The sequence below is a fragment of the Lissotriton helveticus genome, chromosome 2_1 (genome assembly GCF_964261635.1).
Source record: "Lissotriton helveticus chromosome 2_1, aLisHel1.1, whole genome shotgun sequence".
NCBI classification, from domain to species: domain Eukaryota; kingdom Metazoa; phylum Chordata; class Amphibia; order Caudata; family Salamandridae; genus Lissotriton; species Lissotriton helveticus.
In genome coordinates this window covers 541,266,167-541,293,731 of record NC_136059.1, presented here as the reverse complement: position 1 = coordinate 541,293,731, position 27,565 = coordinate 541,266,167, and the positions used below count along the sequence as shown (strand labels likewise).

The 27,565-nt window shown below is 43.8% G+C and overlaps 1 protein-coding gene across 2 annotated transcripts in view; it reads left to right on the top strand.

Annotated features, from left to right (window-relative positions):
- JMY (junction mediating and regulatory protein, p53 cofactor) overlaps positions 1–27,565 on the top strand; it is a 573,379-nt gene that overhangs the window by 352,634 nt on the left and 193,180 nt on the right. For both annotated transcript variants that reach the window (XM_078675206.1, XM_078675207.1), the window contains exon 7: positions 26,471–26,557. In XM_078675206.1, the coding sequence (XP_078531332.1) occupies positions 26,471–26,557 (87 nt within the window). The remainder of the gene's footprint in view (positions 1–26,470; positions 26,558–27,565) is intronic.

Here is a 27,565-nt window from a genome sequence, read left to right as displayed (position 1 = left end):
CTGTTCTTCGAGTCCTGTCTCCCAGGGGTCCGTCTGCAAAGAAGGAGGCACAACAGGGTCATTTCCGGGAGTCCACCACTCCTCGTTAGCTCTCCGCATCGCCTTGTTACAACTACACTACTCCATCTAACCCTACTATGGCAAAACAATCTAAGGATGGAGCCGATGCCCATGCGCACTAACACCGAGAGGAGGAGTCACCTATGACGACAAAGACTTCTCCAGAAGAAAAACAAAGTGCAATCATCCGAGCCCAACACCAGATGGCGATCTATTCATAAATGTACCACTCTGCAGCCCTCTATGCCAAGAACAGATGCATACTGGTAAGTAGCATATTCCTTATATATTGCTTACTACCCCTGATGAGGCGTCAAAGCGCATATTCGGCAAGTAGCACAATACTTTGGAAACCATAAAGGATTAGTGGTGAACTAGTATAGTGAAATATGAAAGTAATTTTAGTGGTAGATATGTTAGTAAGTTATTTGTATTGAGAAAGATAGTGGAGGTTTAGAAGAAGGAAAACGGTTTGCGTTTATATAGCGCTTGCTACCCCTGATGGGGTGTTAAAGCGCTTTTTTGGCGAGTAGTATGCTACTCCGGAACCCATAAAGTATTAGTGGTGAACTAGTATAGTGAAATATGAAAGTATTTTGAGTGGTAGATATGTTAGTCAGTTATTTGGATTAAGAATGATAGACAATTAAATAATCACAATCGCACATTTGCAGTGCAAAATGCACACAGCGCAGCACTAATCAATAACAATTCACAAGAAATACAAAACAACATTAGACATTTCATATGGCTTTTTCTGCCTAATCCTAGCACCTTAAAGCCAGCAATTTCACCTCATTTACCGCCCTGGGCACACGAAAACAATTCTGTTGCTTGCCTCAAGAGTAGAAGTGTAGCCCTGTTTTTTTCCAGCCTGTGTAACTGGGCTGTTACAAAATGTTTACCATGAAACATTGCCCTATGTTGATCACATATACTTAACGGATGATGACTTAGAAACATATTTGGCCAAAGTGGATCGTATCATTGTAGAATTTGCTCAAATAGGCTATAGATATGGCTTGAAAAATCCTTTTTTCTGGGATATGAGCTATCTAATGAGCTTAGCGCCACAGTTCATAGAGAAATGTGCACTCTTATAACCTTCAAACGCAATACAAAAGCTAAAATCACTATTGGGCTTTCTACATTTTGATAGAACATTCATACCAGATCATAAAACAGCTTTACAAATGAATCCATCCAGGCTTCTCAAGCACACACTGGACACCAGAGCACCCTCAGATTTTGTGTTCAGTACACGCGGACATGCTACCTTCAAAACACTTACATACACATGTTAACACCAAAAACCTAGTGATCCGCATAATCGTGGGTGCCATAGGTTACACATGTATCACATTTATCACATTCAACGAGGGTGACACAGTACCAATTGCATATAAATCGAATTTGCATTCCAAAATGGAAATGCTTTTTGCACCAACAGGAAAAAATACTGACCCCAGTACAGACAGCTGTAGTGAAAGTAAGATTATTGGCTCGGGGAAACACAATTGTGTGACCCCAATTCCAGCCTTATAGGCAGTCGCAAAGGCCAGTGTCTCGAATGCAAAAGCCTTATATCCGAGATCGATACAGTGGGCCAACTCAGTAACAGCAACAGACGTAGACTATGTCTTTGACTCTACATCCAAACACAAGCCTATATGAACTAGAACACCCTATGCCCAGTGAAATAATGGCTCTAGATACGTATGACTTCATAGTTTATACCGATGGTTCTGCCCAGCCCGCAGTCGGAACAAACCACCTGTACTCTGCCACTTGTACAGTGGTAAGGGGTAAAATGTCAGATGGAGTTTTCTGACCTTTAAAAACATTTACGCAGTCACTAGGAGATTGCAATGCACAACTAGACTGAAAGCTCTAATTCTGGCACTTGAGAATACTGATCCTGAATTCCCCACACATAGTGTGTGATTATTATTGTTGTCTAGTCTTGCAATGAGTTACACTGTTGGAGCCAACATGGATTCAGAGATTCTAAAGGGTACACTTTCAAACACAAGATATTTTGGGGATAGGTGGCAACATTTTAAGCGAGTTTGCCACGGGCTGATGTTATCCACACACTGAACCACCATCGTATAAGAATACACGTTGCAGGGATTTCATTGACTGATGAAGCCGCAAAGGCCGCAGTGCTAACTGCTGTTGTGGCTGCAGTGACTCATTTCTACGAGAGGATAGATGGAGACATAATGATGGCTGTCACAGCTTTGTGCTGTGGCACCCACGTACCAAACAGTTTTCCAGCAAAATGCTCGTACCAACTCAGTGCACAAAACATTCCCTTCTCTCAGCTTTCTGCAGTGGGGGATAGAGAATACTGACTGCACATGAGCGTCTTGCTTCTGCTCATACAAGGATGGCGGCTACAGTTTCACTATTGCAGCAGCGCTACTGGTGGTATGGTCCATACAAACAGACTAGAGAATATATTCTTACATGTGACAGTTTTTTTAACAAATAAAGGTTCCCACCAAATCACATCCACCACAGACAACTCTACAAGCCTCTCACTTGTTTTCATCTGGACCGCTGTGGGCCACTACACACTGATGTCTCTTTTAAATACATTCTGTCAGCAGTGGATTCTTGATCTTAATTCCTATGTGTATACCCATAGCGATTGGATGAAGCTCAAACTGTTATGAAAGATTTGCAAGTCTTCATCGGCGCATACGCATTAGCCACATTCCATTCGGACCAGTACCCAGTGTTTGCCTCTAAGGCTTACCAGCACAGCATGGGAACATTGGGTGTTACTGTGCACTACTCCTCCCCCTGTCATTCTTAGAGAAATTTGATAGTGGCCCAGAATAATGTGACTTCAAGCAGTCTTTAACAGCTAGAGTATTAGGTTCAGATGGCAGTTGGGTCAATTGGGTGACAGAGAGCCTAAAGCAATCTGCCAAGAAGATCCTTGGCAGATCAGACTCCCTTTGAGGTCCTGTTTGGGGTCAAGATGTGGGTGCCAGACCTTGACAGTCCTAGTAAAGTGGCGACGGAAACGGCTTTTGGTATCAGTGAAGGTTTAGCTGTCTTACAGCAACCGAAAGTCTTCCAGGATGAGAGAAGCAACGAGCTTCAGAAACTTACTGCCTCTAGCGAAGTGAAGGCTCAACCAGCAATCCTGGCTGGATTCCAAAAATCATGATCTAGTTCAAGAGAAAAACGTGGACAAAGAAGGCCTGTGCCTGTCCTGGTTGTTGAAGGTACCAAAACTGTACTTTTACTGCCCCTTGTTGGTTGTATACCCAAAAGATTTGTGTCAATAGACCTGATCCAACCACACCATGTGGCCTGTCCTACACAGTAGGCCACAAGGGCACCTGGACAGTTACCTGCCTCCTCTTACTACCATACAGGAAATCCCGTTACAAGTTTTAACCTACACTGAAATTTCCTTTCCACGGCTAGGACATCTGACACTGAAGTTTTGGCACTTCCGGTTACATCTACAAACACCAAATGTAAATTCTCCGGTTTCAACATCACAAGCCAGCAATGAAGTTGTTTATCATGATCCACCATTGGAGTTAACTGCCAGGTCTACCCATCACGTCGCTGATCTACATTTGTGCAATCTGCCTGGGGCTATTTTGTCAACATTGATGAATTTTCTTCTGATTCATTAGACTCGCCACCAGAGGGTGCCTGTGCATTTTTTATTTGGCTTAAAAAGACACCTTTTGCCACCTTGGATTTACATCTAAATTTCCATTTTTGTTGCTTTTCCGTTTCGTTTGGATTGGTTTTGTGACAGTATTCTTTCTGCTTCTGATTGGACACTATCTCTCAGAACACTCTGCTGTTGAACTGGTAACCTGAGATATTGAAGCCTCATTCTTCATCACTCAAAGTGCGAATAGACCTGTCCCTGGTGAACATTTCAGCGGTTCCAGTAGCTGATGGAATTGTTTGGGATAAGGTTCAATATGATATTTTTGGACCAACAGAAACTTTGCAGATAGCATATGTATTTATGATTTCTTTGAATTATGTTATTACTCCTAGCAGCATCTCTGATGATTAGGATATTCGTACAGTGAGGCCAATGCTTGAACTAGGGCTTTATTTATATTTATAGTGGAAAATCTAATTATGATGAAATGTTCTCTTTTCACCATTATGCACACCATTTCTTACACAGAGTAAATACTCCAGGTGCAGTATTTAATTACACACAATGGGACGACTGCCCTACACAATCAATGGGTAGCTCCAAAACATTTGCATAGAAGTTTGCATATTTTTCTGGAAACAACCCTTTAGCCCAGAGTCTTATTATAAATGGCTCCCCTACCCAGCAAAGAAAAATATGCTAACAGATACAAAGCTAGTTTAGTCTGCCCCTTTATTTCCCATTTGTCAATGCAAGGGTATGGTTTTTTGAGGGACAATACTATATATATTCACTGAAAAAAACATGGGTTTTAGACACGTTACAGTTCGGAATTAGCATTTACAAAACCTTAGAAATTCACTGAAAAAAACAGGGTTCAGGGGCGTTCTAGTTAGCTGGACATTTCACTCGTTCAACACCATTGAAATTCCCCCGTTTTGGTTAGTTCAGCTAACTATAACTCGCGCGCCCACAATGCACTGCTGATGACGTCACTCATGACATCACTCATGACATCACTGATGAAATCTCAAATGACATCACTCATGACATCATACAGTGAATGTGTGTTTTTTTCAAAATTAAGTATGTTCTATATATGTATATCTCAAGGTCGATGGAAGAATAAATGGGTATATAAGTGTCTAAATGGATGCTTTTTTTGTAAAATTGATTGTATAACTGACTAAGTGTATCTTAGTGAATACATGGGTTAGTGAGTAATGTTTAAATGTGTAAATATCTGTATCAGTCTCTCACTTTGTGTATAAGTGGCTGCATGGGTTGCTGAGTAGCTACATGAGTGTCTATATGGGTTATTGGTTTTATTTTTTGAGTATCAGTATGAGTGTCTGTATGTTTCGGTGAGGGGTATTCCTTAGTGCATAGATGCATGAATGTGTGACTCACTGTTTGTATGTGTTGAAAACAGCATGTGTGCAGGACTGTATAGGTGGATGAGTGTGTGTATGAGTTTGTTAGTGAGTAAATGACCGTCTCAATAGTGTCTTTATTAGTAACTACATACGTTTTAAACTAGTATATGTGAGTATCGGTGTGTATCTAAGTGACTATGTGAGAGTGAGAGATTGGAAGAGTTCCTGTACAAATAAGTAGGTGTTTCTATAAGTGATTCTTTAAGAGAGTAAGTGTAAGTTTCTGTAAAAGTAAGTGTTGTAGTGTGTGTATAACTGTAAATGCAAGTAATGGTTGTTTGTTACTTTTTTTGCATGTGTGACTATGTGTGTGAGTAACCATGGATGAGTGGCGTTGTGTAACAGGATGTATAGGTGTATGAGTACATTTGATAAATGAGTACATGTATGATCTTGGAATTACTGAATAGGTGTCTTGTAACTGGTATTGGTTTGTCTATTGTTTTGAGAATTCTAGTTTGTATTTTTGAGAATTACAATAGTCAAGTCTAGAGAGAGCTAGCGATTGGACCAAGGTTTTTAGGTCATTCTCTGGGAAGAACCGACGAATCCATAAAAGTCGCAGTTGATAACGTGCGCTCTTGGCCATGGAGTTGATGTGTGAGATTAGGTTGAGTCTTTTGTCAAGTATGACACCTAAGGATTTAGCGCAGTCCACAATGATGGGTTAACTGTTGAGTAGATTTGATTGATCCATCCAGGCTTGAACAGGAGGCGGAGAGAGAGAGCTAGATATGAGGAGGAATTCCGTTTTGGAGGGATTGCGAATGAGTTGGTGAACTAGCATCCAGTTGTGAGAGTCAAGCTGAGTTGTGAGAGATCATGAGGGGAAGACACCTTGAGGTAGATTTGGGTGTCATCCGCATAGAGATGGTAGAGGATTCCAGATTTGCTTAGAAGGTTCCCTAATGGTTCCAGATAGAGATTGAATAGAGTGGGAGCAAGGATAGAACCTTGAGGGACGCCTTGACCAACCACCAGTGGAGACGAGGGACTATTTGCAATCTTGATCATTTGGGATCTGTCTGTGAGGAAAGAGGCAAACCATTTGAGTACTGTGCCTTGCACGCCAATTCTCTGTTGAAGAATGTTAAGGAGGGTGTTGTGATTAACCGTGTCAAAAGCTGCAGAAAGGTCAAGAAGAATCAGAAGGCACGATTCCCCTGAATCGAGAATATGCAGCGCATCATCAATCACTTGCAGCAGGGTTGTTTCAGTGCTGCAGTTTTGAATAAAGACCGACTGGAACATGTCGAGGAGATTATTGTCCATAATGTGTTGGGACAGTGATTTTACAACACATTTTTCTGTGATCTTTGAAAGAAAAGGGAGATTGGTGATGGGGTGGAAGTTATTGAGGTCATTTGCATCTGCAGAGGTTTTTTTTAGAAGGGGGGCAACCTGTCCTGTTTTGAGGACACTTGGGAGGGATCCTTGGCTGAGGAAGAGATTGACTAGACTGGTCCAGTAGGACAGTGTGTTAGTATAGAAATCAATGGCGATGCCACTGGGAATGGGGTCAGAGGAATGGTTGGAGGGTTTGGTTTCACGGATGCATTTGAGGAGATCAACCTCTGAGATGGCGGCAAAGTTCTGCCAAGTGACTAAGGATTATCGCTCCTCGATGGGGGTGGGGTGGGTGACCTGTTCAACCAGAGATTTTACCTTTTGATCGAAGAATATAGCGAACTCAGTTGCTTTCTTTGATGCATCCTCTGGCTTGATGGTTTGGGGAGAACAATTTGGGTTTTTGATGAGGCCGAAAAGTTTTTTGGGTCTGTTTTTAGCTGAATCGAGGAGGGATCTGAAGTGTGACATTTTTTCCTGGAAGATGTGTTTGTGGTATGTGGATCTTGCTGAACGTAAAAGAGAGAGGTTGGGGGTGGATGGAGATTGTCTCCAGTGCTTCTCTAAGATTCTAAGGTTTTTCCTTTCGTCATAGAGAGCTTTGTTGACCCAAGGAGCTGATGGGGTGGGTCTTTTCCTTTTGCTTTGGAGTGGGGCAACCTTGTCGATTTCGACTGCGAGGATTGAGAGGCAAAGGCGAGTGAGATCGTTGACATCCGTATTGGGGTCTAGACTAGGAAAAGACTGCATAGCAGAATCACATAGAGTCTCAAGATCAATGATGTTTGTGTTGCGGAACCACGTAGATGCTCTTTTGGGTTGGCTGAGAGTTAACATGAGAGAAGTGAAAACAGAAGGGAATGAGGAAATGGTCAGACCAGTCCACATGGATGGGTGAAGCAGTGGTAATCTGGTCTGATTTGGAAATCACAAGGTCCAGAATTGAGCCCTTGGCATGTGTAATTTCCGAGCAGTGTTGTGCAAGATCGTTAGCGGAAAGAAAGGTTGCAAGCTTGTTGGCAGCCGAGTCTTCCAAAGAGCCCCAGTGGAGATTGAAATCACCTAGGAAGATCTGCTTGCCGCTCTGTGAATATTGGTCACTAATGAAGTCAATGAATTCCTCCTTGAAGAAAGAGCAATTTCCAGGCGGGTGGTAGATGGTATGGAACCTGAAGGGTGTGCCATGATGAACTTGGAATTCTGGGGAGAGGCATTCAAAGGTGCGAAAGAGAGTAGTGGGAGAGGCTTTGATTTGGAGGGTGTTTCTGAAGATAATCACCACACCTCCCCCGATCTTGCCTGGTCTGTCGTTTCTGAGAATAGAGTAGTCAGTAGGTAACAAAAGATCAAATGAAGTGTGAGAGGAGTCATTAAACCAGGTCTCAGTGAGAAAGAGCATGTCGTGATTGTGGTGAGTGATGGTGTCGGAGATTTCCAGTTTGTGTTTGGTTGTGGATCTGCAGTTATGCAGTGTAGCTCTGACGCAACTGTTTTGGTGATGTGAGTGTCTGGACTGATGAGGGGGATAGGGATTAGATTCTTGAATGAGGGTGCCCCTTCAGGGGGAGGCTGGTAAGTTCTGACGGAAGTGATGGTCTGAATGGCAAATTGAGTAGAGTTGTTAGGAGAGGCGAGTGTAGGGGAAATGACATAGATGGTCTTGTAGGTAGCCAATAGGTTGGTAATGTCTGTGGAGGATAGATTGTGGTTGGCTCTATTGAGGCGCGGGAGCAAGGAACTCCTAGGGAGGTTGTTGGGGGAAGGGGATATCTTAGCACATAGGAGTGAAATGGACGCTTCAAGCAGGGAAATGGACGAGATGAGGGAATCAAGTTTAGTTTCCAGAGAGAGTTGTGCTGAGCAAGGAGTGAAGGGTGGCTCAATGGTTAAGGGAGCGAGTGGACTAGGCAAGGGAGCACAGGAGGAAGTGGTGGACCGGGGAGAGTGTTGGGGTGTGGGGGTCGACGGTGGGGGAGGAAGTGAAGTATACAAAGAAGGGCAGTGGGCTGTGGGGGGCTGGAGGGAGATATGTGATGAAAGGGTCTGAGGGGGGGAAAGAATGTGGTAGAAAGGAGTGAATGGAGTTACTGAGATATTTTTACTGGTGTTGAGCAGAGGTGAAGAATAGAGATCATACCTAGGAGGAGAAAGTTGAGAAGTAGAAATAGATGGCTGGAGGAGGAGGGGGGAGGGAGTGGGGTAATGGGAAGGCCATGGATACGGTGAGGTGAGAGGAGAAGGGGTTGAGCAGGGAGAGGAGGGAGGGAGGTCAAAGGGAGGCCACACAAGTGGGCAGAAGAGAGAGGGTGCAGGCCAGGTACCAAGGGTAATGAAAGGTGAATGTTGGGGTAAAGGCACCAGGCAGAGTGGGGGGTGTTGAGCAAAATGAAAGTTGTGGGAAGAGTGAGGGGCTGAGCAGTCCAAGGGAGGGAAGAGGGAGGAATTACCAAGAGGGGAAACAGGGTTGTGAAGCATAGGGGAGAATGTAAGAAAAGGAGAGAAGGGGGGTGAGATCAGTGGGAGGGAAGATGATGGGATTACCAATAGGGGAGGCAGGGATGTGAGGCATGGGAGGTGGTAAAGAAGGTTGTAGAGAGATGAGGGTGTGAGAACAGAATTGAGGGTACGAGGAAAGGGGAAGAGCGGAGAGGGGTGAGGAGCAGAGGGGAGGGAGGGGGGAGGGTAAGGCGAGGTGATCGGTAGTTCAGTTTGTAAGAAAGGTGTATTAAAAAGGGAGGACATCGGAAGGAATAGGGGAGTTAGGGGGTGAGAGAAGGCAGTGGAATAGTGGGGAGATGCAGGATGTAGGGGTGAGGTGGGGTGTAAAGCAGATGAGGTAAGGGGGAGGTCCAGTTGGGAAGGTGGCAGAATGGGAAATGAGGGGACGAGAAAAGGGGGGTTAAAAAGGGTCAACTTGTGACTCTCGGGAGAGCTGTCTGTAGGAATGTGTGGGGGTCAAGGGGGAGAAAGGGAGAAAGAAGACCAGTTTCTATGGTTTTTTAAATGCTAATTCCTAACTATAACGTGTCTGAAACCTATGTTTTTTAGTGAATTTCAAAGGTTTTTTAAGTGCTAATTAGTAACTATAATATCTCTGAAAGGTATGTTTTTTTCAGTGAATTTCAAAAGTTTTTTAAATGATAAACTTTAATTGTAATAATAGTTATATCTATTTTTTGGTACTGATTTTCTTCATTTTTTTATTATTTATTTTTAAATATTTTATTCATTAAATAACATTATATATTTAGGAAAATTGCAAAAAAAGTTTGAAAAAAAATTCATTTTTTTAGATGTAATATATTTTAATTGTTTTTTTTTTCAGGTTTTTTTTGGGAGTCGCGTACCCATCAAAAAAAAGTCGTGGAGGATCCGTGTACGTTGAGCGACGGCTTTGTGTTTTTCCGTTCCGTTATTTACATTTAACATTGCGTGATTGGTATGCGGCAGTTCCGCCACTCCTACTCCCACACATTTGCGACACATGCGCATTACGGTACGCGGCGCTTGCGCGGTGGCGGGTTCTGCGTGACGTCATATACGTGCTGGGCGCGGTGGGTGCGCGACTCCCGCAAAAAAAATTTATGTCTAAAATGTTATATATGTATCTTTAATATGCATATTAGGACAAGAGAATGTCTAAGATACTTATAAAATAATATATTTGTACTTAAAATAAACTTATATTACTTTTAAATATATTTTCGCGAAGTCGCGTTGGGGGCGTGCTTAGTGAGCGCTCGGTACGCGGATCCCATGTGACCTCAAAAACAAAGATTTGATTGGTTCATAACATTTCCCACTGTAAGTATTGAGGGACCCCACCCATTTTAATCATTCTTCTTGGACCATCTTCAGAAAAGCATCTCTTCTCCAACTTTAATCTTTTTGGTTTTCTTTGGTCTTTTTTTGCAACTCTCAAGAACAATGGCATCTGGACAACAGCAGCAGATGGAAGAATCTTCAGAAAAAGAATTCTTACAGGAAGAACCCAGAAAACAGAGACCAGAATCTGTAGTCTGGAAATTCTATACTTTTCCTGAAGGACAAAAGAAAGTTAATGCCACAAAGGTGACATGCAAAACCTGTAAAAAAGTACTGTCTAGAGGCAGTGAAAAGAAGTAAATCATACGGCACTGATAGCATTTATCAACACCTCAAGAAAATCCACCCTCTAAATATTGCTCGGGAGGAGATGGGGAGAGCTGTGTTACATCCACCAGCACCTGGAGCAAGTACCCCAGGACCATCTACTTCACAACAACAGATAGATATAAGGCCTGAATTTGGATTTTTGGAACAGCACTGCATCAAGTGCAAAAAAAAAAGTTTGTTCCGGCGCGCAGTCGGTAGATGCCATTTTGCGCTGCTCAACGCAACCACCATTGTTAATTATTTTTTTTATTTTTTTTGGGAATGATATTTAATTCCCAAAGTTACCTGTTTTTTTAATTATTTTTATAGTTTTTTTTTAAAACACCGAAAAAAAGATCGTTAAAAAAATATAAAACAAAAAAAGAAGAAAAAAAAGTTCTTATGGAACGCCCCTTCAACACAAAGTGCTGTGCATGAAGGAGTTGTATTTACAAGAAGAAAAGTTACGCACGGTGGCTTTTCCTCTCCTTGACTCAGTAGTCTGGAAGGGGTTAGGGGACCGCATACATAGTGTACATTTGACTGTACCACTGCTTGTCTGAATGCCTGAATCATTATGCAAGTCCATAAACAGTGACTGGGTTCTGATACTGCTAGTAGTTGACATCAGGATAGGTTTATAAGCACTTGTGTGTCAGCAGAGAGATTAAATAAGCACATGCTTCTGTCAGGGTAATTGTAACAGTGGACACAGACTCACAGTGTGATTCCATACAGGCAAGACTATTCTCTGGAAAATTGTGTCACATATTTAAACTATACCTCTGTAGACACTTATAAAATCTACTCTCATAACTAACACCTTAACCCAAAATATAAATTTCAAATTAACACCAACAATTATGCACTATAATACCAATGTACATATGCACACATTAAAACAATCAGTAATAATCAGTAATCCCTAATGCAAAGACACATAATAATATATAAACTGTATATTAAAGAAAATGTAAACACATTACAAAAAACTGTAAAAAATATTTCTTCATTAGAAAATATATCACTAACTCCAAATTTTAACAATTATATTTTATGATTAAAATCAAAGGCACCACATAGAACACCTCGCAAATTAATAACTCACTTTTCAAATTGATTTGTAGATAAATAAGTATCTGAATCACACACCAGATTTTCATATGCACAAAATGAATGTAGTGCACTGCTCTTAGCAAAACCAAAAAATGGCAAGCTTTCCCTCTCATTCTGCACACATATACATGAATATATCAAATCACATTGCTTCCCAGATTAATTCAAACTCTAACACACATTTCTATTGGTGACACATATCAACCCTTGCCAACTGACCTCTAACTAAACTAAAATTGCTTCTGGAATTTTCTAGAGTTGCGCCTGGTTTGTGCACCGTAAGCGACGGAACCGCGAATCCAGACAAGACTTCAAAAATATATTACAAATAGTTTTACCCTTTTTTTTCATAACACACTTCTTTTAACTATACCAGTGACTTGGAAAATCTCACTGCAATTACACATGACTATAATATTAATAAGAAATACACATTTTATTGCCACACATAACTTCCAACCCTACCCCCATTCTGCTTAATGACTGTTTCCATAGTAACAGTTCATGAACACACAGGTCACAAGTTCAGCACACAATGTTACAAATGTAAACAGCAAGTGTGCTTGACTTTCCAAAGTACAAGCTTATCTTATCTAATGTGCCTTTCAAACCGTTTTTACTAACCCATAAAAAATATGCTTTTTAAACACCGAAACATGCACACTATTTTTCAGTGTATAATGTTCTCAATCAGCCAATCATTTCTCTTCTTTTTTTAAAACTGCATATTGTCCACCATTTTAGAAACTTCTTATTTTACAAACTGCCTACTTCACCTACAGACATCTTCTGAGTACATCCAGACTTCCCTTCAAGATGCTTAGAGTGTGGATTGTTGGACACAGCTATATTTTCCAGTGCAAAAGGTATGCTGAAAGCAACGGTATTGACAAAGACCTAGCTTTGCAAAATGTAGACACTAAATGTATTGGATTGAGAGGATTAAAGTGGCACCCATTGATGCTATTGATTAAATCCTTTTTGCATCTACAACACCCCGACCTCATAATTGTGCACTGTGGTGGCAATGACCTAGGCACTTTGACTGGGGTAGGTCTGGAAATGCTAATGAAGGACACCTTTGCACAATTGATGTTACTTCTCCCCAAACTGCCTTTGTCTACTCTAACCTATGCCAAAGACAGAAATGGAACTGGTCAATCAATTTTGTCCACAAATTGAGAAAGCTAGGAAACATGTCAATAAAGCTGTTTCTCCTTATCTCAGAGATTATAGGATGGGGTCAATTCACAACAACAATCTGCGTTTTAATATGGATGGCATCTACAGGAGAGATGGTGTAAATTTCACAGATGAAGGTAACAGAGTGTTTCTCAACAACTTTAGACTCTGCCTAGGTACTTACTTGTAGGTACCAAAAGCACCCAATAAACACAAGGGCTCTTTTTAGAGCCACCCAAGATCTAAACATATAAGCTAGATTTATATTTAAAAAATATGATTTTTTTTTGCTTGGAGTCACGCACCCAGCGCGCGTTCACACCAGGAGCCGCGCTGAGCGGCGCAACTCCACATTTTTCAGTAATTTTATTTGGGCTCCTACCACTAATTTTCATTCGCCCCGGGGACCCCATCCCCCGGGGCCTATACAAAATGATGGGGACCCCCAATACCCCCACGGTCCCGCCGGCTCCCCACGTACTTCAGGAGCCGCATTGCTTTTCCACACAGGGAGCTGCTAACATGCAGCTCCCCGTGTGGAAAAGCAATAGGCTTTGGTTTTTGAAATAGAGAGCAGGTGTTCCTGCTCGCTCTTCCAAAAACCAAACCCCGGTTTGATATGACAGAGCGGAACCGCCGGACTCCCGCCCTGCCATAGCAAACAGCAGTGTCCCGGGCGTGGGCACACCAGAACACTGCAGGAGCTGGCCCTGGGGGGTGGTGGTCCCCAGGGCCATCAAGGGCTCCAGGAGGGGGGCCAGCTGGCCCCCCTCCCAAAATTTACAAAGCCCCGGGGGGTGGAGTTCCTCGGGGCCTGGGGATCCATCACGGATCCCCCATTTTCTAATAATTAGAGCCCAGGGGGGTGGCGGTCCCCGGGGCAGCTGGGGGCCATGTGCCCCCACAAATATATTAATAAAAGCCCCCAGGGTGGCAGTCCCCGGAGCTTGGGAGCCTCCCCAGCTTAAAAATCAAATCCCCAGGTTAGCGGTCCCTAGGACCGCAGGGGGGAGCTGTGTGCCCCCCGCAAATCATTCACCAAAGCCACGGGGGTGGCGGTCCCCGGTGCAGCGTGGGGGGGATTGGGGCCCCCCCCAACACTTGTGTTTGTCTGCCCCCGGGACCTGCCCACCCGGGGGCTTTATTTAAATGAAGCGCGAAAGCCCGTACATCGTTTTTTTTTCTCATTTTCGCGGCTGGATCCGCGCACTCAGCGCACATCACGGCATTGAAAAAATAAATAATTCAATTGGCCCTGGAGGTCTTATTGGGAACCCCTAAGCAGGCCTAGGGGGTCAGGGTGTTTCAACCCTGACCCCTATTCTTGTTTTCTGCCTTCATTTTACTGTATTCTTGCACCTCGCTTCTACCGAGGCACATGATGGCTGCCAACAGTTCCTGCTTTGGACTGTTGACAGCAAATTAGAATGCAGCTCGTGATCGGCAGGGTGCGCGGATCCTAATCTGTAGGGTGCGCGGATCCTGTACAGCCATAGATATCCATATATATTTTTTTTTTCTCAGTAACAACTGAACAGATTTACACCATTTAACAAAAGGAGTTCTTTCTGGACCAAGGGCTACCTTTTTGCCCAATTTGGTGTAATTCCTTACAGCAGTTCGGGCTGTAGCCGTGGCTAAAGTTTCATATGGAAAATTGCATGGGGAAAACATGTTTTGGGACCCCCTTTTTCCTCGCCCCCCCCCCCCCTTGACGAATCACCCCGAAACTTTTAAGATAGGAGCGGACCGGAGCGGGCCACGAGTTTTGAAAATTTCGCAAAGATTCGTCAATCTGAGCCAAAGTTATTGGGAATAGAATGTTGTGATTTTCCTATGGTAACTAGGTCCTAACTATAACTACCTACTGACGACCGCCAGTAGGTAATATTTTTTAAATATTTTTATCGTCATTTTACAATACAATAGAATTCAGTATGCATTACATATCCTCACGTAGTACCAACACGTAGTATTCCTTAAAGCGAAACAGTTCCCTGAAACGGTTCCCTCTCTTAGGTCCCTGAGGTTAAGTGGGCTATTGAGGTGTCCGTGTGAGTCTGTCCAGTAGGGTCTGATTGGGTGTCGTCCCCTAGGACATCGAGGCCATAGTACCTTCTCCAGTTACCCCATATTACCCAAAATTTCCTGGGGCAACCCCTTGCCTTGTAGGGGACCCTTTCAGCTGCCATTTTATGTGTCCATCCCTGCCTTCCATTCTCGCAGCGGCAGTGTGTCTGTAGCTCCCCATTTCCACTGAACATCTCTTTTCGCCACTGCCAATGCTATTGCAAGGAAAATCAACTGAGGTCGGACTAGATCAAAATCATATGAAATACCCAACAGTAGAAGTTTGGGATCTGAGGGTATTGTAGCGTTTAGTATTTTCCTTAATTCCCTCGTTATCTTTCCCCAGTAGGTCTGTATTTGTGCGCAATCCCAGATGGTATGGTAAAAGTCGCCCTCTCAATGTCCACATCTCTGCCATCTAGGATCTGCTGCTTGTCCCATCTTGTGTAATCGAGCCCAGTCAAAGTATATTCTATGCAATATTTTATATTGGGTGAGACGCAGTCTCGATTTAATTCCCACCTCCCTGAGGAACATCAGGGCTGCCTCCCAGTCAACATTTTCAAGCGTGCCTAGGTTACCCTCTCAAGTTGTCCTCAGCCTACACAATCTTTCTGGGGCATTGTTATTTAGGGGGTTATACGTTAAGGAGACAGCTTTAGTCACAATGCATTCTTGGAGCAGTCTCCCTTCTAATGGTGCGTATTCCGGTATGGAGAAACTATCTATTTTCTCGGCTAAACAGGCATGTTGAAGTTGTGCGAATTTCAGGAACTGAGATAAATGTAGCTAGTATTCAGTCTTGAGAGCATCAAAGCTTTTGATTGTCCCCTTATAAAGGATGTCGCCTAATTTAGAAATACCTATATCGTCCCAGCCTCCAAAACTCTTCAATTTATGGCCCCATCCAATTGCTTTTGTCGCCCTCTCCCCGGATGCAATTGTGACCTGGGTGGCCGGGAGGAGCTTCCCCCTCCCTCCGCCCCCATATAAATAATGTAGGAACGTGCGACTGCTCAAGGTTGACCTCTCCAGCCTATGTGTAGGGTGTGTCCCTGGTATATGTATCCATTCGTTAATTGGAGTTAGGTGCTCCACCCAGTAGTAGGCTTCGATGTCAGGCAATGAGATTCCCCCATAGTACTGATTGTGCTGTAGAGTATGGAGCGCAATCCTAGGCTGTTTACCCAGCCATAGAAATTAGCGTATTTCTTTTTTTAAATTTATTTATTTTTATTTCTTTTTTATTTTCAGGATTTGCAAAATATACAGAGTTTGACATAGTAGTGTCCCCCCCTCCCCCCTCCCCCATCCCGTTTTACACAAAAGAAGGATAAAGTTCAAAATATTAATCAGGAACATCAAAGTATATACGGATAAAGCATCGTAAGAGAATTCAAAAACTGGAAGTGTAAAGCGACGGGCAGAACAGAGAAAAAGAAAAAAGAAAGAGGAAGATAGCGAAATGTATAGGAACAAAAGGAAAAAATGAAGATCTGGAGGTAGGAGATGCTAAGGAGTTGAGGAGTTAAATAGGGAGATTTAGTCTGAGCGTTCAAGCCATGTGGTAATAGGTTCCTGTTAGACCTGTCAGCTTTTTGGTGGTCCCTCCTAGTTATTTATTTATTTTGTCCCCTTTTTGCTCCTCAACCTTTTTATCGTTTATGTCCACTGAATTTTTAAGTGTTGACTTTGGGGGTTAGGTGCTCCTTGCCCCTATAGTTCTCTTACCCTAGGTGCCCTTCTGACTAAAAATCTACAAGAACCACAAAATGGTGGACAGTAACTGCCATAACTGCCACCTTAGGAGAAAGACCCATAGGTTAGAATAGGGACCTTCCAGAACCCTCTGGACCCTGCTGGACCTTTGGAAGGGAGCCTATATAAGGCGGAATGCGAGGCAGCCATTTTAGAGGTGACCAGTGAGAGCATAGTGTGGAACTGGTGAGGAGGGAGGCGACTCTGAGGAGGAGGACAGCGCTTTACTAGGAGTGGGATTGACCTGTGGGCCGGCTGATCTCCTGTACTGACCTGCCCCCACTGGTGTTGACCAAACCCTGCCATGGTAGTCAACACCTAATTTCATAAACGACCCCCGTGATATTTCAAAGGCCCTGGGGACTCTGTGTCGAGTCACTATTGAAAGGCTGAAGAAACCTAACACTGAGGGGTCACCCCTGGAAACTGCGGAGCTCAACTCGCCCCCCATATTGCTTGCGGGAAGCTAGCCGATCCCTTCATCAAGGACTCACCGCGTGTGGGTCTGGCGAGGCCACCTGTCATCCCTGTGGGGTGAAGGCGCACTCTCCGGCGCAGATTCCCTCTGTGTGTTGACAGAGGCCTGAGGGGCGTTGGAGGAGGCGGAGCGGCGTTGGAGGAGGCGGAGCGGCGTTGGAGGAGGCGGGACGTGGAAGGCGGAACCGCCGGCGTGAGGAGACGGCGAGGAAGGAGCAGCCTGTGAGAGAACGCCGTGAGAAGTGCAGCGGCGTCGATTGCTGCGCAGGCCCAGAGGTGCGGGTCTCCGAGGAGTGCACTGAGCGGCAGTGTCTGGTTTCGGCGCAGACTCTGGGGGTGAATCGGCTCGTCCTGGGACAGCGGCGCATCAAGAAAAGGAGTGGCAGAAGGTGCTGTTGTGTCCCCGGGTACCGGCGACAGTCTGAGCTTGTCCGGTCAACTAACTCCATACAAGTAAGCCGGGGCAGATGTATGACATTACAACGCATGCTTTTACATCGCATGCCTTTACAACGCGGTTTTTACATCGCAGTCCATTACAACGCATAGCGCTTTGGGGTGCTGGATAGTGAATAGTTTAATTTACTATTCCAACTCCAGTCCCCGTGGACACTAGGGAAGGTTATTGGATAGTAAATGAACCTATTCCCTATCCTAGAGCGCCCCCCAGAGCAATGCGTTGTAATAGTTTGCGTTGTAATGACCGCGTTGTAATGGTAGTGCGTTGTAAAAGTTTCGTTGTAAAGGTTGTTCACCAGCCGGGGCCTCATAACTGGAGGGAGGTGAGGAGCGTCCCTGGGATTGTGACGGAACAACAGCTGTTGACTGTGAACTACCCCCCAGGTTGCAGAACGGTATCCGCGTGCTGGATAGAGGCAATAACATTACCCCATGAGATCGGGTCCTTCTGTTCAAACGAGGCTAAATACAGTTTGACTGCACAGTACCAGACACCAGGAAAAGGGGCCGAAACTGGGGATAAGTAAGGGTGTGGGGTCTGCACCTGACCCAGAACGTTCAATGCTCGTCAAGGGGACCCTCATAGCCTAATGTGGGTTCTGGAGCAAGTTAAGATAGCCTTAATCAGATAAAATAACTACCTGTTTGTTTTCACTTAGGCCCCAGCTGTTTGCATCGAGACATTGGGTGACCTTATTGAAGTTGGGCTGTAAACCTGTGCAACTTGTGTGAAATGTCCATGAAGCTACAGGGGTAATGTACAGCGTCGCCTTATTGTAAAAGAGCTTGTCAAATGCTGATACTTGACCTAGAATTGTAGAGTGGTGGAATGCTTGCTTAAATTACAGAGTTATCGTCCAGCTTCTTTCATTTGGGAGAAAGTATTGTTAATAACATACAGAACTTGGCACAAACTAATAATGGCATGTGAAGATATTTAATGTACTGAAAACTGCCAAGAAGCCGTAAATCTAACAAAGAGTTTTTATAAAGCAGACCGTATTCTTCTAAATCTGGTCTGGTGTCGTTTTTGCATGGATGAACACTGAGTTACTACTGGGTGGAGCGCAAACTTTACACTTTTGCTTCTAGGATCTGACTGTCTTACACTAGGCCAGGCTACCCTATGTGACTTGGCAACCCCAGGTCCAACAGTTCCCATATGTCTAAACCTCTCCTTTTCCCTTTACGACCTTTTTTAGCGTATATCGCTTTCTCAAGATAGAGAAGTGTGGCTCAATGGTTAGAGCGGCAGACCCTGATGCAGTAGTCTGGCCGGGACCAGGGTTCAATTCTCGCCTCGGCAGGTCTCGGGCTCAATTTCCTCGGACCTGATAATTCTCGCCTCGGTGCCTATTCTAATCATGAGTCCCACTCTGCACCTCTGGGCAATAGCTTGTTTAATCTCTACAACGGCCCCAACAACGCTGAGGATGCCTGACTTCACCTTGGGGGTGCCCAGGAGTGGGCTCCTCACAGGGAAAGGCAGGAAGGGTTCCTCGGCGGTATTCGTACAAGCGCCGAGATGCCTACGGGTAGTCGTGTGCTATCCAAGTGCGTAATCATTTCATCATGATTTCATTTCATTTCAAGATGGTATGTCGCCATTAACCTGGCTAGCCACTGAGAAAATGGAGGCGGGTCTGCGTCTTTCCACTCAGAGGCTACACAAATCCTCCAAACAGTCATAGCTACAAACACCAAAGCGCCTCCTCTTGTCCGACTTAGTGTTTCACAGGTCCCTAGCATAATAGTTGTGAGGGTTAGTATGTAGTCTTGTGAAACAACCTTTCTCAAGAATTCCTGTATTCTAGACAGGACAGAGGACAGTTTTTGGCAGGTAGCAAACATGTGGATAGAGTCGGCTCCAACTTCTGAGCAGCGTGGGCATGTTGTTACCTCCCCCGTGCTCCACTTTGGAATTCTGCAAGGAGTTAAATATAAGAAAAAAATGGTTTTGAAGTGCTGTACTTGCAATTTAGCTGACAGTAAGTCTCTCTGTGAGAGTTCCAAAGATTGAAAAAACAGGCCACGTGGCGCCTCTAGTTTTGATGACCACTTGTCAGCTATTCTAGGGAGATCATCCGGTGTGTTCATGTTTAAAATGGCATAGATAGACCCTATTCATGGCGCTACCGGAGTTAATAGCATATTGATAATTTTAACCTCTGAGAACCCAGCCAGTCCCCCCGCCTTCCGGAGAGAAAGCTATAAGTCGCTGTGTACTTAAAGGCATCTTGCTGTTTTAACTCATATTTGCTTTGTAGTTCTAAAAATGTGCTCACTCTCTCGTTTGAAATTAGGTCCCCTAGTTTTAAGATGCCAGCTTTATACATTCTGCTAAGTACCTTAGGTCAAAAATGCCGGGTAGGTCCCGATTTTGGCTAAGGGTGGTGTAGTGATTAATCCTTCCAAGACCATAAATCCTGCGTATACTAGAAAATATTTTAAAAGAGTTCATCAGTGTCTTAAACCGGACTCGCTTGTAGTATCCATAGGATAGCTGTCTGAAAAGGCAACCGCGAGCTTCCTCTCCTATTAACATCCGAAAAGGAGATGGCAATTCAGTAGTAGAGGTGCAACGATGTGTTGCGATTAATTCGGTACTATATTGTAATACTGATGCCCAATAATAGAGTACTATGTTTGGAAAACCACCTTCCTCCCCCCCGTTCTTTAGGAAGTGTCAGTTGTTTCATGGCCCGTCTAGGCTGTGAGTACGCCCAAATAAATTGTGTGAAAATTTGCTGAAACATTGCTAGCTGTACCTTGCTGAATTCTAGCGGAATAGAGCGAAAATAATAAAGCAATTTTGGAAAATATGTCATCTTAATTACGTTGCATCTTCCCACTATTGTCAGGTGCAGATTGTCAATTGCTTTAAGGGACTTTTTCGTACCAGTGGCCAAAGAGACTAAATTCTCTGCTACCAGGTTGTCCAAATTTGCCGTTATAGTCACTCCCAGGTACTTTGCTTTTGTTACTATCCTGCTGTTATTCCAGTGAATTTCACTATTAGTTATTAATCGGAGTTTTGGTGCTGTTTAACGCGTATCCTGAGATTTTTCCAAACCTAAGGGCCATCATAGCATTTTCGGGCTCAGGGGTGGTAATGGCCAAGTCGTCTGCGTATGCCATTATCTTTGTTTGCAGTCCCTGTGTGCTCATGGCTTGAATAGCCAGATCTTAATCTATTTTCTTTATTAGGGGATCTATATAAAGAGCGAACAGCAGAGGGGAGCAAGGCTGCCCTGCCTGGTGCCTCGTGAGATACTAAAGTTTTTGGAGAGCCTCCCGTTTATCACTACACAGGCTGACAGATGGTAATATAGTGCTTGTACTGCCTGCTTGAACTTTTGTCCAAACCCCATCCTCTCCATGATGCCCCACAGGAACCGCCAGGAGACCCGATCAAAGGCCTTTTCGGCGTCTAGTAAAATCAGGGACATCGGCTCTCCTGACACCTGTGCGGTATCAAACAGGGTGATGGCCCTCCGTATATGCTCCGTGGTACCCTTTTTTGGAATGAATCCATGTTGCCACTCGGAAATGAGCATATTTCTGCTGCTATTTCCCAGAAAAGTGCTTGTTGTAGGGGAAAGTAAGTGTTTTGTAGGGCGTATAAAAATTGAGGCAGTGTGATCATTTTAAACATGGATTCTCTGCCCAGCATTGTAAGTGGGAGTAGCTTCAAGCGCTGTATGTCCTCCTTAAAGTTCGTGATTATGCGTATGATGTTTTTCTGATAACAGAGGTTCTTGTCTATTTTGAGATAAATCCCCAATTAAGTAAACCCGGTATCTGCAATCTGGAGATCTTCTGGGAACGTGGGCCATACATGCATCGCTCTTGGGCTGTAGATCACGGATTTATGCCAGTTGATCTTGTATCCATACTAATAATAATCTATAGTGTGGAACAGGTTCAGTATTGTTGTGCATGGGTATGTAATGTATAGAAGTATGTCGTCTGCATACAAGGTGATCTTCTCAACTGTTTCATCTCCTGGGGTAATTAAAAAACCCTGTATCCGTGAGTGTTGGCGTACCTGGCTGGCCAAAATCTCTATCGTAAGGGCAAATAGCAGTGGTGAGAGCGGGCAGCCCTGTCTTGTACCACTTCGTATGGGAAAATCCTCAGATGTTTTGCCATTCACCTGGACTCTGGCCCAGGGATCTGTGTACAATAAACCCACCCATTTCCTGACAATAGGGCTCAAGCCAGATTTAGTTAGGTTGGCTTCTAGAAAGGGCCAATGGACTGCAACAAATGCTTTTTCCGCATCCAACGATAAGAGCAGATGCGGGGTGTTGTAACCCTTAACCTCCATCATTCAAATGTGTGTCCTCTGCAGGTTCAGCCTGGTCGCCCGGCCAGGCAAGAAGCCGGATTGATCCTGGTGTACCAGGGTCGTGATCACTTGGCGCAGTCTGGTGGCCAAGATGGTTAACAGAATCTTCACCTCCCTATTAAGCAAGGCTATCGGGCAATAGGAATCGTATTGATCCTTAGGTTTCCCTGACGTATGGATAGGTATGATCATAGCTATTCGCAGATCTAACGGGAGGACCCCTTCTTCAGTCGCGTCTTTAGAAAGAGTTAGGAGGTGCGGACTAAGAAGATCTGCAAATTTTTTATAGAGTTCTGCCGATATACCGTTTGGGCCTGATGTCCTCCCGGGGCGGAATTGGGCTATAGATGTTTTGATTTCTTCAAGTGTGATTTCCGTGTCAAGCCATGTCCTGTCTGTGTCATCCAGTTCTGGGGTATCTACGTCCTGTATGTAGGCAGTTATATCTGGATGGGTTTGTAGGCATGATGGCTTCTTGCATAGCTATAGTCCCACATGCCAGGTTACACAAGCACACTTTATAGGAGTGCCTAACAGCGCAATGGTCACAAGCAGAGTGTCACTGGGAAAATTATTGCTCTCTGCTGCACTGGAATGGCAACAACCTGTTGAAAGGCCAGCCCTACTTGTACCCAGTTCTGCAGACTACCATTACAACGAACGCCTCTCTCACTGGCTGGCAGGCGCATTTACAGGAGCTGAGCGTGCAAGTAGTGTGGACATCCGACTAACCGGTTTCCCCGCATAGACCTAATCACAACCGAAGAAAATGCTAAATGCCCACGTTTCGCCTACAGGTTCCCACAGTCCATAGGCAATGCACTATGGATGAGCTGGTCAAGTATATTTGCCTATGCTTTTCTGCCTCTCCCACTTCTTCCACTCATGATTCGCAGGCTTCATCAAACATCCCGCACTCTCATCTTAGTTGGCCCAACCTGGGCCAGGCAGCCATGGTTCCTCACTCTCTTCGTCACTTCGACCTGTTTCCTGTGCTTCACGAGAAGCTGCCTAACTAGCCGGAAATTCTGTCACAAAATCAGGGCACGCGCAGACATCCCAACCTTGAACAGCTCAATCTTGCGATTTGGCTCCTGAAGTACTAGAGTTTTGGCACCTCAATCTGCCTTCAGAATGTATGACCATCCTACAACCTAGGTCTGGTATTCCTCTAAATTGAAAAGGTTTCTATACCAGTGTCTCCCTTGACATATTGACCCTCTCCAAACAGTAGTCCAGGACATTTTCTGTTATCTGGTCCATTTGCAGAAGTCAGGCCTTGCTTATACTTCTATCAGGCTATCAGGCTTCATCTGGTGGCTGTCACCGCTTACCTTCAAAACAGGACAAACTTCCCTTTTTAGAATTCCTGTGATGAAAGCTTTTATGGAGAGAATCAAAACGACCATCCCTGCAAGGGTCCCACCTGCCCCTGTGTGAAGCCTTACAAGACGTATGGGCCCATCTTTTGAGCTACTCCACACATGTACCTTAAGGTTTCTCTCCTGGAAGTTTGCTTTCTTGGTAGCTATGACTTCCCTCGGGCGTGTCAGTGAGCTTCAGGCTTTTTACCTTGGAAACCCCTTTTTTCAATTTCGCTATGATAGAGTAGTCCTCAGGACAAGCCCCAAGTTCCTTCCTAAAGTGGTCTCTTGTTTCCACCTCAATCAAACTTCAGAACTTCCAGTGTTCTTCCCCGAGCCAGTAGCAGAAAGAGCTCTTCACACCCTAGAACCCAAAACAGTGCTTATGTATTAAATTGACAGAACCAAGCCCTTCTGGAAGACACAACAACTTGTTGTCTCTTTCTCCAAACTACGGAAGGCTGTGTTCTCTCTAAGGCAGGAATAGCATGCTGGTTGTTCAATTGTATACAGTCCTGTAATGTAAATCTTTTCCCTGTCCCTCACAGACCCCACTCAACCGTACAAATTGAGCTTCTGTGGCTTTCTTGGGTAATATTCCCATAGTTGACATCTGTAAGGCAGCTTCTTGGTCTGCTCTCCACACTTTAACTAAACATTACTTTGTGAATGTTTTAGCTTGCCAACAAGCTACAATTGGCCAGGCTGTCTTGCATGCACTTTTTGCAGCCTTATGTAACATCCTCAAGCTAGCTACCTCTTTAAAGGAGCACTGCTTTACACAGCATGTTTATCTACAGCTACACATGCCACAAACTGAAAATGTTAATTACCCTGTAAGCATTTATTTATGGCATGTAGTGCTGTAGATTCACATGCGCCCTCCCTCCTCCCCAGAAGCCTTTCGGTGTTGCAGACATTCTTGCATTATATTTTTTACATTTCCTATTCTTTTGCATGGGCATCTTTTCTTTAACTCCGTGTTCCATCTACACCCTCACCCTTTGGGCAGAAAAAACAATCATAATAATGGAACTGGTGCCCATGAGCTGTACAAGTAATAGGTGGAGTCACTACACCTTCTTGATTCAAAAGATGTCTTTGAAGATAAACCAAATTGCCCATGTCTGAGCCCAACACTAGATGGCAGGAGTATGCACAGCATGAGAATCTGCAGCACTACATCACAGGTAAGTTATATTTTTACATACACACACATACACTTCATTTGAAAAAAAGTTACTGGGCACCTTAGGGTAAGGTTATTTGTCAATTAAAATATACTTTTTTAAACTATAACTCGTGCCCTAGTCATGCACAGTGTTGTATCTAGGATATCATTTTGGATGTTGCAGTGATGTTGTCAGTGGTGTCGTAGAACATGTCATAAGTGATGTAATATGTGAGGTAATTAGCAGTGCACGGCAAGGGCGTTTCTGTGGTTTGTTAATTTAAACAATGTGTTTAAATTGACACCTAACTTTAACATCGCTTTAACCTTTGTTTTTTTCAGTGAATTCCTATGTTTTTTTTTAGACATAAAGTATAATGTTCATCACCATGTGCAGCATGGGTGTGGGAGAAGTGCTGCCCCACTCCTGAGGGTTCGCCTTTGATTCGCAAAAAAAGTCAAAGTGAAGTTACATTTTCAAAAAAACCTTAGGAATTCACTGAAGAAAAAACATTTTTAAGTGCATTTATGGCTACGAATAAAAACAGAGAAAACACAAAAATTGGCATGTTATAGTCAGTACTGCCGTTCATAACTCGCATAACAACCATGCAAACGGTACCTCGCACACCAGATGCAGTGCTCATGACCGCACCCTTGATGTGCCTGATGAAATTAAAAATGTAAATAATCTTACAGATAAGATTACATGCCACATTACCCTTAAAACGAGGAAAGAGAGGTGTTGTAACTTGTCGATATTGTGAGGTCATCAGCATTGCATTTTGTGTGCATATAATCCAGCAAAAAAAATAAGTGTTCGTTAAGTGCTTTTTTAGGACTGAGCTCCATAATCGCCACAAGCAGCATCATTAACAGGAAGAGCACTAAAAATTGTAGTTTTTGACACATAGCACTTTGTTGTAATAAGACCAGTGGTGTTTTACCATCTTAACAAATGGTGCAGACGTACATAGATATGTTTATATAAATGTTTATTGAGATTCAACATGTATACCGAAAAGTAGTAAATCAACTGTGCGGCAAAATGCCTGTCTTAGAGCATTATCCTAGATCTCAGGCCTTCAGAACAGTCTTTCGAGCTCACTGAGACAGTGTGCCAGTGAAAATGTTTAGGCACAATGGAACTGGCCGTCATAAAAATGGGAAACTAATTAATTTATTACATGAGTTTGAAGGTAATGCAGAGAAAAGATACTGCTCTTAAACATCGGGTGTATTAAGGCATTAGAGGTTTGTAAATTGCCCTTGTTTAAACCTTCAGGGAAAAATGATGGCCAAAATTATAGCATGAACCAGATTTTTTGAGGATTTTTGACTACCAATTGCAGATTATCACCGAATGATCATTTTGGCAGATTGAAGCGTGATTCAAGAGATTTGTGCCCAAAAGGGAAATTTGCAGTGATCAACTGATCATTGAACCTTGCCTAACTTTAGACCTTTGTTAACATGTTATCGTTAATAGCTGGTTCAGAAGCATAAATTAAGTGTGTTTTAAGTTGTTAGATGAAAGCTTTGCCTGAGCCTTATCTTACTTTTGTAACACCATTTGGATTTCAATTATTTTCCTAGGCGTAGAAGATTGTCTGCGGTTCATTGATGTTGCGTAATGTGCAACTAAAAAACAGTTTTATACAAATATGACTAGGCCATTTCTGAAAATGTAGAATAGCCCATCACCCAAGTGGACACTAACACACCACAGTATGTGGTAAAATATAACTAAAGGGAGTGTCAAAGATACCTTGAAGGTGTACAAATTGTTCATTGGATATTGCGCTCCATACTGAAAATGTTTGCTTTGGCTATATGTACTTTTCCAATTGGCCCTTGATTGTTAATCTTTCCGTTTATTTTGTGTATCTGCAGGACATATGCATTGCAAAACACAGTGAAAAGAACCAGCAGCGTCTTCAGAGTGATGAGGGGTACAGAAAGCATCATTCTGTGCAGATAGTAAGTGAAAGTCTTTTAGTGGAAATAATCATCAAAATAAATTGTTTGTAACCTGTGGCTGTAGAAACACATGCTTAGCATGCTTCTGCAATTTAGTGTTGGGCCTGAACGTTTGCAGTTTTTTCTTCGAAGAAGTCTGTCGAGTCACGAGATATGTTGCGACTGCACCTCGTGGTGTACATCTTCCATGGACATGGATTCTCCCAGTTCGCTTTTTCCGCCATCGGGTTCGGACATGCACCAAGTAACGTCAAGTTAGATGTGTCTTGTTCAGCCTCTGCTCAATCCTACTGCATTGGATTAGATGAAGCAATGGTATTTATGTCTCCCAGATGCCTTAACACCTTCAGCAGCACCGAAGACCGTTAGCAATACCATGTGGTATTGAGGGCATTGAGCCCCTCAGGGACAGGTAACCACCTGAGGCCTTCTTCAGCAGAGAATGATGTGTGAGCGATGGAAAATGAACTCTATCAGAATTGCGTGCACTGCCATTCAAAATGTTTGTGGTTGGACCACCAGGAGATGTTTAACATGTGCTTTCCCACCAACCATGACATTGCCTCCTTTCCACGGGACCACCTATTCAGATGCAAGGGGACAGAAGGCAACAGTTCTGACCACACTGACGGATGTACCAGCAAAGTACCTCAGAGACCCCAGACATCTTTGGGGAAGAAGATACCCTTGACGTTCAGAAACTGAAGTCTCCTGGCCATGCAACCAACACCCTGCCCCGAAACATTGAGCTTGTCTGACCACAAAGAGTTGAAGAACCTTGACTTGGCATCGTAGATCGGACCGCTCACCAAGACCATGCCCAGAGTTGTGAGTATACCTTCGGGTCCTAAGGCCTATATCACTAAGCCTATACCACTAAGCCAGGTTGCCAAAAGAAGACCATGCCGAGAGTAGAGCACTCCTCCTGATGCATTTGAGCATTGAGTTCCGAGTGTGGATGCCAAAAAACATGCAATTTGATGGGTCCTGCCGCCTCCGGGCTGCAGT